General features: G+C 47.8%; 1 protein-coding gene across 2 annotated transcripts in view; it reads right to left on the bottom strand.

The window, feature by feature from the left end:
* cfap65 (cilia and flagella associated protein 65) overlaps positions 1 to 12,765 on the bottom strand; it is an 84,725-nt gene that overhangs the window by 56,125 nt on the left and 15,835 nt on the right. For both annotated transcript variants that reach the window (XM_031806176.1, XM_031806175.1), the window contains 4 exons: positions 10,132 to 10,497; positions 9,771 to 9,908; positions 9,370 to 9,609; positions 8,879 to 9,103 (listed from right to left, as the gene is read on the bottom strand). In XM_031806176.1, coding sequence (XP_031662036.1) covers positions 8,879 to 9,103; positions 9,370 to 9,609; positions 9,771 to 9,908; positions 10,132 to 10,497 — 969 coding nt within the window. The remainder of the gene's footprint in view (positions 1 to 8,878; positions 9,104 to 9,369; positions 9,610 to 9,770; positions 9,909 to 10,131; positions 10,498 to 12,765) is intronic.

Below are 12,765 nucleotides of genomic sequence, written 5' to 3'. Positions count from 1 at the left end.
CCTACTGTCTAAACCTAACCTTAACCACTCTGCTAACCCTACTGTCTAAACCTAACCACTCTGCTAACCCTACTGTCTAAACCTAACCTTAACCACTCTGCTAACCCTACTGTCTAAACCTAACCACTCTGCTAACCCTACTGTCTAACCTAACCACTCTGCTAACCCTACTGCCTAAACCTAACCACTCTGCTAACCCTACTGGCCTAACCTTAACCACTCTGCTAACCCTACTGCCTAAACCTAACCACTCTGCTAACCCTACTGCCTAAACCTAACCACTCTGCTAACCCTACTGACTAAACCTAACCACTCTGCTAACCCTACTGTCTAAACCTAACCACTCTGCTAACCCTACTGTCTAAACCTAACCTTAACCACTCTGCTAACCCTACTGTCTAAACCTAACCACTCTGCTAACCCTACTGCCTAAACCTAACCTTAACCACTCTGCTAACCCTACTGTCTAAACCTAACCTTAACCACTCTGCTAACCCTACTGCCTAAACCTAACCTTAACCACTCTGCTAACCCTACTGTCTAAACCTAACCACTCTTGCTAACCCTACTGTCTAAACCTAACCACTCTGCTAACCCTACTGCCTAAACCTAACCACTCTGCTAACCCTACTGCCTAAACCTAACCACTCTGCTAACCCTACTGCCTAAACCTAACCACTCTGCTGAACCCTACTGCCTAAACCTAACCACCCTGCTAACCCTACTGCCTAAACCTAACCACTCTGCTAACCCTACTGTCCTAAACCTAACCACCCTGCTAACCCTACTGCCTAAACCTAACCACCCTGCTTAACCCTACTGCCTAAACCTAACCACTCTGCTAACCCTACTGCCTAAACCTAACCTTAACCACTCTGCTAACCCTACTGCCTAAACCTAACCTTAACCACTCTGCTAACCCTACTGTCTAAACCTAACCTTAACCACTCTGCTAACCCTACTGTCTAAACCTAACCTTAACCACTCTGCTAACCCTACTGCCTAAACCTAACCTAACCACTCTGCTAACCCTACTGACTAAACCTAACCACTCTGCTAACCCTACTGTCTAAACCTAACCTAACCACTCTGCTAACCCTACTGACTAAACCTAACCACTCTGCTAACCCTACTGTCTAAACCTAACCTAACCACTCTGCTAACCCTACTGACTAAACCTAACCACTCTGCTAACCCTACTGCCTAAACCTAACCTAACCACTCTGCTAACCCTACTGTCTAAACCTAACCACTCTGCTAACCCTACTGACTAAACCTAACCACTCTGCTAACCCTACTGTCTAAACCTAACCACTCTGCTAACCCTACTGACTAAACCTAACCACTCTGCTAACCCTACTGTCTAAACCTAACCACTCTGCTAACCCTACTGTCTAAACCTAACCTTAACCACTCTGCTAACCCTACTGACTAAACCTAACCACTCTGCTAACCCTACTGCCTAAACCTAACCTAACCTACATCTGCTAACCCTACTGTCTAAACCTAACCACTCTGCTAACCCTACTGCTAAACCTAACCACTCTGCTAACCCTACTGTCTAAACCTAACCACTCTGCTAACCCTACTGACTAAACCTAACCACTCTGCTAACCCTACTGTCTAAACCTAACCACTCTGCTAACCCTACTGTCTAAACCTAACCACTCTGCTAACCCTACTGTCTAAACCTAACCACTCTGCTAACCCTACTGCCTAAACCTAACCACTCTGCTAACCCTACTGCCTAAACCTAACCTTAACCACTCTGCTAACCCTACTGTCTAAACCTAACCACTCTGCTAACCCTACTGTCTAAACCTAACCACCCTGCTAACCCTACTGCCTAAACCTAACCACTCTGCTAACCCTACTGTCTAAACCTAACCACTCTGCTAACCCTACTGTCTAAACCTAACCACTCTGCTAACCCTACTGTCTAAAACCTAACCACTCTGCTAACCCTACTGTCTAAACCTAACCACTCTGCTACCCTACTGTCTAAACCTAACCACTCTGCTAACCCTACTGCCTAAACCTAACCTTAACCACCCTGCTAACCCTACTGTCTAATCCTAACCTAACCACTCTGCTAACCCTACTGCCTAAACCTAACCTTAACCACCCTGCTAACCCTACTGTCTAAACCTAACCACTCTGCTAACCCTACTGTCTAAACCTAACCACTCTGCTAACCCTACTGTCTAAACCTAACCACTCTGCTAACCCTACTGTCTAAACCTAACCACTCTGCTAACCCTACTGTCTAAACCTAACCACCCTGCTAACCCTACTGTCTAAACCTAACCACTCTGCTAACCCTACTGTCTAAACCTAACCACCCTGCTAACCCTACTGTCTAAACCTAACCACTCTGCTAACCCTACTGACTAAACCTAACCACTCTGCTACCCTACTGCCTAAACCTAACCACCCTGCTAACCCTACTGTCTAAACCTAACCACTCTGCTAACCCTACTGTCTAAACCTAACCACTCTGCTAACCCTACTGTCTAAACCTAACCACTCTGCTAACCCTACTGCCTAAACCTAACCTTAACCACTCTGCTAACCCTACTGTCTAAACCTAACCACTCTGCTAACCCTACTGTCTAAACCTAACCTTAACCACTCTGCTAACCCTACTGACTAAACCTACCTAACCACTCTGCTAACCCTACTGCCTAACCTAACCACTCTGCTAACCCTACTGACTAACCTAACCACTCTGCTAACCCTACTGTCTAAACCTAACCACTCTGCTAACCCTACTGTCTAAACCTAACCACTCTGCTAACCCTACTGACTAAACCTAACCACTCTGCTAACCCTACTGTCTAAACCTAACCACTCTGCTAACCCTACTGTCTAAACCTAACCACTCTGCTAACCCTACTGTCTAAACCTAACCACTCTGCTAACCCTACTGTCTAAACCTAACCACTCTGCTAACCCTACTGTCTAAACCTAACCACTCTGCTAACCCTACTGTCTAAACCTAACCACTCTGCTAACCCTACTGTCTAAACCTAACCACTCTGCTAACCCTACTGTCTAAACCTAACCACTCTGCTAACCCTACTGTCTAAACCTAACCACTCTGCTAACCCTACTGTCTAAACCTAACCACTCTGCTAACCCTACTGTCTAAACCTAACCACTCTGCTAACCCTACTGTCTAAACCTAACCACTCTGCTAACCCTACTGTCTAAACCTAACCACCCTGCTAACCCTACTGTCTAAACCTAACCACTCTGCTAACCCTACTGTCTAAACCTAACCACTCTGCTAACCCTACTGTCTAAACCTAACCACCCTGCTAACCCTACTGTCTAAACCTAACCACTCTGCTAACCCTACTGTCTAAACCTAACCACTCTGCTAACCCTACTGTCTAAACCTAACCACTCTGCTAACCCTACTGTCTAAACCTAACCACTCTGCTAACCCTACTGTCTAAACCTAACCACTCTGCTAACCCTACTGTCTAAACCTAACCACTCTGCTAACCCTACTGTCTAAACCTAACCACTCTGCTAACCCTACTGTCTAAAACCTAACCACCCTGCTTAAACCCCTACTGCCCTAAACCTAACCACTCTGCTAACCCTACTGCCTAAACCTAACCTACCACTCTGCTAACCCTACTGACCTAAACCTAACCTAACCACTCTGCTAACCCTACTGTCTAAACCTAACCTTAACCACTCTGCTAACCCTCCCTACTGTTCTAAACCTAACCTTAACCACTCTGCCTACCCTACTGCCTCCCCAACCGTAACCTAACCACTCTGCCTAACCCTACTGACTAAACCTAACCACTGCTCTGCTAACCCTACTGTCTAAACCCTAAACCCTAACCACTCTGCTAACCCTACTGACTAAACCTGAACCAACTCTGCTAAACCACTACTGTCTAACCTAACCTACCACTCTGCTAATCCCTACTGACTAAACCTAACCACTCTGCTGAACCCGGACTGCCTTCAAACCTAACCTAACCACATCTGCTAACCCTACTGTCTAACCTAACCACTTCTGCTAACCCTACTGTCTAAACCTAAACCACTCTGCTAACCCTTACTGACTTTAAACCTAACCACTCTGCTAACCCCTACTGTCTAAACCTAACCACTCTGCTAACCCTACTGTCCTAAACCTAACCTTAACCACTCTGCTAACCCTACTGACTAAACCTAACCAACTCTGCTAACCCTACTGCCTAAACCTAACCTAACCACTCTGCTAACCCTACTGTCTAAACCTAACCACTCTGCTAACCCTACTGACTAAACCTAACCACTCTGCTAACCCTACTGTCTAAACCTAACCACTCTGCTAACCCTACTGACTAAACCTAACCACTCTGCTAACCCTACTGTCTAAACCTAACCACTCTGCTAACCCTACTGTCTAAACCTAACCACTCTGCTAACCCTACTGTCTAAACCTAACCACTCTGCTAACCCTACTGCCTAAACCTAACCACTCTGCTAACCCTACTGCCTAAACCTACCTTAACCACTCTGCTAACCCTACTGTCTAAACCTAACCACTCTGCTAACCCTACTGTCTAAACCTAACCACCCTGCTAACCCTACTGCCTAAACCTAACCACTCTGCTAACCCTACTGTCTAAACCTAACCACTCTGCTAACCCTACTGTCTAAACCTAACCACTCTGCTAACCCTACTGTCTAAACCTAACCACTCTGCTAACCCTACTGTCTAAACCTAACCACTCTGCTAACCCTACTGTCTAAACCTAACCACTCTGCTAACCCTACTGCCTAAACCTAACCTTAACCACCCTGCTAACCCTACTGTCTAATCCTAACCTAACCACTCTGCTAACCCTACTGGCCTAAACCTAACCTTAACCACCTGCTAACCCTACTGTCTAAACCTAACCACTCTGCTAACCCTACTGTCTAAACCTAACCACTCTGCTAACCCTACTGTCTAAACCTAACCACTCTGCTAACCCTACTGTCTAAACTAACCACTCTGCTAACCCTACTGTCTAAACCTAACCACCCTGCTAACCCTACTGTCTAAACCTAACCACTCTGCTAACCCTACTGTCTAAACCTAACCACCCTGCTAACCCTACTGTCTAAACCTAACCACTCTGCTAACCCTACTGACTAAACCTAACCACTCTGCTAACCCTACTGCCTAAACCTAACCACCCTGCTAACCCTACTGTCTAAACCTAACCACTCTGCTAACCCTACTGTCTAAACCTAACCACTCTGCTAACCCTACTGTCTAAACCTAACCACTCTGCTAACCCTACTGCCTAAACCTAACCTTAACCACTCTGCTAACCCTACTGTCTAAACCTAACCACTCTGCTAACCCTACTGTCTAAACCTAACCTTAACCACTCTGCTAACCCTACTGACTAAACCTAACCACTCTGCTAACCCTACTGCCTAACCTAACCACTCTGCTAACCCTACTGACTAAACCTAACCTTAACCACTCTGCTAACCCTACTGCCTAACCTAACCACTCTGCTAACCCTACTGACTAAACCTAACCTTAACCACTCTGCTAACCCTACTGTCTAAACCTAACCACTCTGCTAACCCTACTGACTAAACCTAACCACCCTGCTAACCCTACTGTCTAAACCTAACCACTCTGCTAACCCTACTGTCTAAACCTAACCACTCTGCTAACCCTACTGTCTAAACCTAACCACTCTGCTAACCCTACTGTCTAAACCTAACCACTCTGCTAACCCTACTGCCTAAACCTAACCACCCTGCTAACCCTACTGTCTAAACCTAACCACCCTGCTAACCCTACTGTCTAAACCTAACCACCCTGCTAACCCTACTGTCTAAACCTAACCACCCTGCTAACCCTACTGTCTAAACCTAACCACCCTGCTAACCCTACTGTCTAAACCTAACCACCCTGCTAACCCTACTGTCTAAACCTAACCACCCTGCTAACCCTACTGTCTAAACCTAACCACCCTGCTAACCCTACTGTCTAAACCTAACCACCCTGCTAACCCTACTGTCTAAACCTAACCACCCTGCTAACCCTACTGTCTAAACCTAACCACCCTGCTAACCCTACTGTCTAAACCTAACCACCCTGCTAACCCTACTGTCTAAACCTAACCACTCTGCTAACCCTACTGTCTAAACCTAACCACCCTGCTAACCCTACTGTCTAAACCTAACCACCCTGCTAACCCTACTGTCTAAACCTAACCACTCTGCTAACCCTACTGTCTAAACCTAACCACTCTGCTAACCCTACTGTCTAAACCTAACCACTCTGCTAACCCTACTGTCTAAACCTAACCACTCTGCTAACCCTACTGTCTAAACCTAACCACCCTGCTAACCCTACTGTCTAAACCTAACCACTCTGCTAACCCTACTGCCTAAACCTAACCTAACCACTCTGCTAACCCTACTGACTAAACCTAACCTAACCACTCTGCTAACCCTACTGTCTAAACCTAACCTTAACCACTCTGCTAACCCTACTGACTAAACCTAACCTAACCACTCTGCTAACCCTACTGTCTAAACCTAACCTAACCACTCTGCTAACCCTACTGACTAAACCTAACCACTCTGCTAACCCTACTGTCTAAACCTAACCACTCTACTAACCCTACTGTCTAAACCTAACCACTCTGCTAACCCTACTGACTAAACCTAACCACTCTGCTAACCCTACTGACTAAACCTAACCACTCTGCTAACCCTACTGACTAAACCTAACCACTCTGCTAACCCTACTGACTAAACCTAACCACTCTGCTAACCCTACTGTCTAAACCTAACCACTCTGCTAACCCTACTGTCTAAACCTAACCACTCTACTAACCCTACTGTCTAAACCTAACCACTCTGCTAACCCTACTGACTAAACCTAACCACTCTGCTAACCCTACTGACTAAACCTAACCACTCTGCTAACCCTACTGACTAAACCTAACCACTCTGCTAACCCTACTGACTAAACCTAACCACTCTGCTAACCCTACTGTCTAAACCTAACCACTCTGCTAACCCTACTGTCTAACCTAACCACTCTGCTAACCCTACTGACTAAACCTAACACTCTGCTAACCCTACTGACTAAACCTAACCACTCTGCTAACCCTACTGACTAAACCTAACCACTCTGCTAACCCTACTGACTAAACCTAACCACTCTGCTAACCCTACTGACTAAACCTAACCACTCTGCTAACCCTACTGACTAAACCTAACCACTCTGCTAACCCTACTGACTAAACCTAACCACTCTGCTAACCCTACTGTCTAAACCTAACCACTCTGCTAACCCTACTGTCTAAACCTAACCACTCTGCTAACCCTACTGCCTAAACCTAACCACTCTGCTAACCCTACTGTCTAAACCTAACCACTCTGCTAACCCTACTGTCTAAACCTAACCACTCTGCTAACCCTACTGTCTAAACCTAACCACTCTGCTAACCCTACTGTCTAAACCTAACCACTCTGCTAACCCTACTGTCTAAACCTAACCACCCTGCTAACCCTACTGTCTAAACCTAACCACCCTGCTAACCCTACTGTCTAAACCTAACCACTCTGCTAACCCTACTGCCTAAACCTAACCTTAACCACTCTGCTAACCCTACTGCCTAAACCTAACCACCCTGCTAACCCTACTGTCTAAACCTAACCACTCTGCTAACCCTACTGCCTAAACCTAACCTTAACCACTCTGCTAACCCTACTGTCTAAACCTAACCACTCTGCTAACCCTACTGCCTAAACCTAACCACCCTGCTAACCCTACTGTCTAAACCTAACCACTCTGCTAACCCTACTGACTAAACCTAACCTTAACCACCCTGCTAACCCTACTGTCTAAACCTAACCACTCTGCTAACCCTACTGCCTAAACCTAACCACTCTGCTAACCCTACTGCCTAAACCTAACCTAACCACTCTGCTAACCCTACTGTCTAACCTAACCACTCTGCTAACCCTACTGTCTAACCTTAACCACTCTGCTAACCCTACTGCCTAAACCTAACCTAACCACCCTGCTAACCCTACTGACTAAACCTAACCACTCTGCTAACCCTACTGTCTAACCTTAACCACTCTGCTAACCCTACTGCCTAAACCTAACCTAACCACTCTGCTAACCCTACTGCCTAAACCTAACCTTAACCACCCTGCTAACCCTACTGACTAAACCTAACCACCCTGCTAACCCTACTGACTAAACCTAACCACTCTGCTAACCCTACTGACTAAACCTAACCACTCTGCTAACCCTACTGTCTAAACCTAACCACTCTGCTAACCCTACTGTCTAAACCTAACCACTCTGCTAACCCTACTGTCTAAACCTAACCACCCTGCTAACCCTACTGTCTAAACCTAACCACCCTGCTAACCCTACTGCCTAAACCTAACCACTCTGCTAACCCTACTGTCTAAACCTAACCACTCTGCTAACCCTACTGTCTAAACCTAACCACTCTGCTAACCCTACTGACTAAACCTAACCACTCTGCTAACCCTACTGTCTAAACCTAACCTTAACCACTCTGCTAACCCTACTGTCTAAACCTAACCACTCTGCTAACCCTACTGTCTAAACCTAACCACTCTGCTAACCCTACTGCCTAAACCTAACCTTAACCACCCTGCTAACCCTACTGTCTAAACCTAACCACTCTGCTAACCCTACTGACTAAACCTAACCTTAACCACTCTGCTATATATATATATATAGCCAATGTGACTTTGCAGCTGCGCCATCTAGCAGAAATCACCCAGTTCTGCCTCCAGAGAAAGATTCTTGACAATAAAGGTCAACCTGCGTCCCACCAGGACGCACCTCTCTTTCTCTCACCATGGTCTCATTGGGCTGCAGGACTCCTGTGTCAGGCGCCACAGAGATGACACGTTGGTCAGGTCCAGGGATCCTCCAGTGGAACCTCAGAGGTAACCTGGTCAGGTTCCTGACCCTGTAGGGGCTTTGGGAGCAGGAGCCCACCGCCGTGGGTTTGAAGAACAGACTACCTTCTCCTTCCAGAGACAGACAAGGCTTCTCTACCACACTCACCACTGACAGCTCCTACAAGGCAGTACAGACAGCCACACACACACACACCCCCCCCCAGAGCAACACTTTATTAACAGGAATCAGCCATATTGTACCAAGGCGCTCCTAAAGCAGATTTATTCATGTTGATCACATAATGGAGTCGTCCTTGCGGATCCAAGGTGCATTATAGATCAGTGATTCTGTGCAGAAACGTGCTCAGGTTGATCCCCCTCGAACACACCAACTGTCTGAAAAGGATCTATGGTACAAGTCTGCTGTGACTAGGACTGTGGTACCTGGGTGTGCTTGGGACTGGCATTGAAGTGCAGGGTGAAGGGTAGCTTGGCAGGGCAGTCTTCTGCCGGGGTGGTCCTGAGGGTGAGAATCTGGTGGTGTCCAGGTTGGACCAGGCCGCTGGTGGGCTGCACAGACACCGAAGGACACTCCTCTGGGTCCAGCCTGAACACCAAGGGTAGGTCTCCCATGTTCTCCAGGAGCACAGTCCTGTAGGAGACCAGGCTCAGAGCAGGGAAGACCTGGATAGAGAGGAAGAGGAGGATGAAGAAGATGAAGAAAATGCCTTTATTCCAGACTTTCCTGAACGTTCGTTCTGAACAAGACCTTGGAGTACGCTAGCGTGAGACGAATGGAGATATGATTGTGTGAGGACAGTTGACAGTGCTATGTCTGTACTCACCACTCGGGGGTGCTGCAAGGAGAACCGGGGGATGAAGTGCTCCCGGCCAGGCTGGAAGGAGTGTCCAATGACCCGGACTGTGACACACCAGGGAGGACACAAGGTACGGTCCTCTACCTGCCGATGGTCCCTCAACACCTGGAGAAAGAGGTGGGGCAAAAACAGAGCTACCTGTACTGAGGCAAAATTGTTATAGTTGAGATCGTTATTTGTAAGGCTTCCGCTGAGATTCTCAGTGCCTGCACAGGTCTGTCTTGAAAATAAATATTAAAAAAATAAAGAGTTTATCTTAATAAGGGAATAAGAAAAACCTAAACCGAAATAATTACTAAATAAACCGTTTTATATAATTTTTTATTACCTTGTAGAGGGCGAAGCACTCTAGCTGTGCCCCATGGAAGGTGTTGTGTTGCTTAGGCGTGTAGCTGACTCTGAAAGCAGTCGACTTCAGGGGTCCCAGATCACATGACGAGGGTGTGACAGAGAAGGAGGAGTTAGGAGCCGGGGTCCAGATCAAGCTGAGCTTGCCCTTGGTGTGATTGGAGAGAGTCACAGACTGCGAGGTAGAGACGGAGCCATTGTGGAACAGCAACTCTGGGGGATCCACTGTGATGTGGGAACTGTTGGACCCCTCACCTCTGCCTCCTAGCTCAGCCTCCGCCTTGCCCCCTGCACAGCCTTGGTAATATTCCTCCATAGGACTCTTCTCTGGCACAGCAGCAGGATCCTAGAAACACACTTGTTTAATTATAGGGCTCTTCTCTGGCACAGCAGCAGGATCCTAGAAACACACTTGTTTTATTATAGGGCTCTTCTCTGACACAGCAGCAGGATCCTAGAAACACACTTGTTTAATTATAGGGCTCTTCTCTGGCACAGCAGCAGGATCCTAGAAACACACTTGTTTTATTATAGGGCTCTTCTCTGACACAGCAGCAGGATCCTAGAAACACACTTGTTTTATTAGTCCTAAGTACAGGATACACATGGTGTACGTTGTCCAATGGAGGGCTTACTGCAGGTTCAGCATCAGTATAGTACAGGAAGGACAATATTTCCTCGTGTTTTTTGGGGGACGGGAGGGTTAGGGGGTAAGTGAATACACTGTGTAGTATGTGTGGTTAGAGTGTAGAGGCGGCAGGTAACCTAGTGGTTAGAGTGTAGAGGTGGCAGGTAACCTAGTGGTTAGAGTGTAGAGGTGGCAGGTAGCCTAGTGGTTAGAGTGTAGGGGTGGCAGGTAGCCTAGTGGTTAGAGTGTAGAGGCGGCAGGTAACCTAGTGGTTAGAGTGTAGAGGAGGTACGTAGCCTAGTGGTTAGAGTGTAGAGGAGGCAGGTAACCTAGTGGTTAGAGTGTAGAGGAGGTACGTAGCCTAGTGTTTAGAGTGTAGAGGAGGCAGGTAGCCTAGTGGTTAGAGTGTAGAGGTGGCAGGTAACCTAGTGGTTAGAGTGTAGAGGTGGCAGGTAGCCTAGTGGTTAGAGTGTAGAGGTGGCAGGTAACCTAGTGGTTAGAGTGTAGAGACGGCAGGTAGCCTAGTGGTTAGAGTGTAGAGGCGGTAGGTAGCCTAGTGGTTAGAGTGTAGGGGAGGCAGGTGGCCTAGTGGTTAGAGTGTAGGGGCGGCAGGTAACCTAGTGGTTAGAGTGTAGAGGAGGCAGGTAACCTAGTGGTTAGAGTGTAGAGGTGGCAGGTAGTCTAGTGGTTAGAGCGTACAGATGGCAGGTAGCCTAGTGGTTAGAGTGTAGAGGTGGCAGGTAGCCTAGTGGTTAGAGTGTAGAGGTGGCAGGTAGCCTAGTGGTTAGAGTGTAGGGGAGGCAGGTAGCCTAGTGGTTAGAGTGTAGGGGCAGCAGGTAGCCTAGTGGTTAGAGTGTAGAGATGGCAGGTAGCCTAGTGGTTAGAGTGTAGAGGTGGCAGGTAGCCTAGTGGTTAGAGTGTAGGGGAGGCAGGTAGCCTAGTGGTTAGAGTGTAGGGGCGGCAGGTAGCCTAGTGGTTAGAGTGTATGGGCGGCAGGTAGCCTAGTGGTTAGAGTGTAGGGGAGGCAGGTAGCCTAGTGGTTAGAGTGTAGGGGAGGCAGGTAGCCTAGTGGTTAGAGTGTAGAGGTGGCAGGTAGCCTAGTGGTTAGAGTGTAGGGGAGGCAGGTAGCCTAGTGGTTAGAGTGTAGGGGAGGCAGGTAACCTAGTGGTTAGAGTGTAGAGGTGGCAGGTAGTCTAGTGGTTAGAGCGTACAGATGGCAGGTAGCCTAGTGGTTAGAGTGTAGAGGTGGCAGGTAGCCTAGTGGTTAGAGTGTAGAGGTGGCAGGTAGCCTAGTGGTTAGAGTGTAGGGGAGGCAGGTAGCCTAGTGGTTAGAGTGTAGGGGCAGCAGGTAGCCTAGTGGTTAGAGTGTAGAGATGGCAGGTAGCCTAGTGGTTAGAGTGTAGAGGTGGCAGGTAGCCTAGTGGTTAGAGTGTAGAGGTGGCAGGTAACCTAGTGGTTAGAGTGGAGGGGCGGCAGGTGGCCTAGTGGTTAGAATGTAGAGGTGGCAGGTGGCCTAGTGGTTAGAGTGTAGAGGTGGCAGGTGGCCTAGTGGTTAGAGTGTAGAGGTGGCAGGTGGCCTAGTGGTTAAAGTGTAGAGGTGGCAGGTGGCCTAGTGGTTAGAGTGTAGAGGTGGCAGGTGGCCTAGTGGTTAGAGTGTAGAGGTGGCAGGTGGCCTAGTGGTTAGAGTGTAGGGGCAGCAGGTGGCCTAGTGGTTAGAGTGTAGGGGAGGCTGGTAACCTAGTGGTTAGAGCGTTGGGCCAGTAAGCGATAGGTTGCTAGATCGAATCCCTGAGCTGACAAGGTAAAAATCTGTTGTTCTGCCCCTGAACAAGGCAGTTAACCCACTGTTCCTACGCTTCCTCCTGATTGGCCGAAGGCTCTAACCCAGGACTTCTGCCTTGCAAACACACATGACCGCCCGCCTGAAGCGTTGTTCCACTGAAACGCTAGAGCCGAGGTGTGAGTTTCACAGATCAACTGTCTGCC

This window comes from Oncorhynchus kisutch, linkage group LG26, assembly GCF_002021735.2.
Source record: "Oncorhynchus kisutch isolate 150728-3 linkage group LG26, Okis_V2, whole genome shotgun sequence".
Taxonomy (NCBI): domain Eukaryota; kingdom Metazoa; phylum Chordata; class Actinopteri; order Salmoniformes; family Salmonidae; genus Oncorhynchus; species Oncorhynchus kisutch.
Note: the sequence above shows the minus strand (reverse complement) of the source record. Positions and strands in the feature narration are given on the sequence as shown.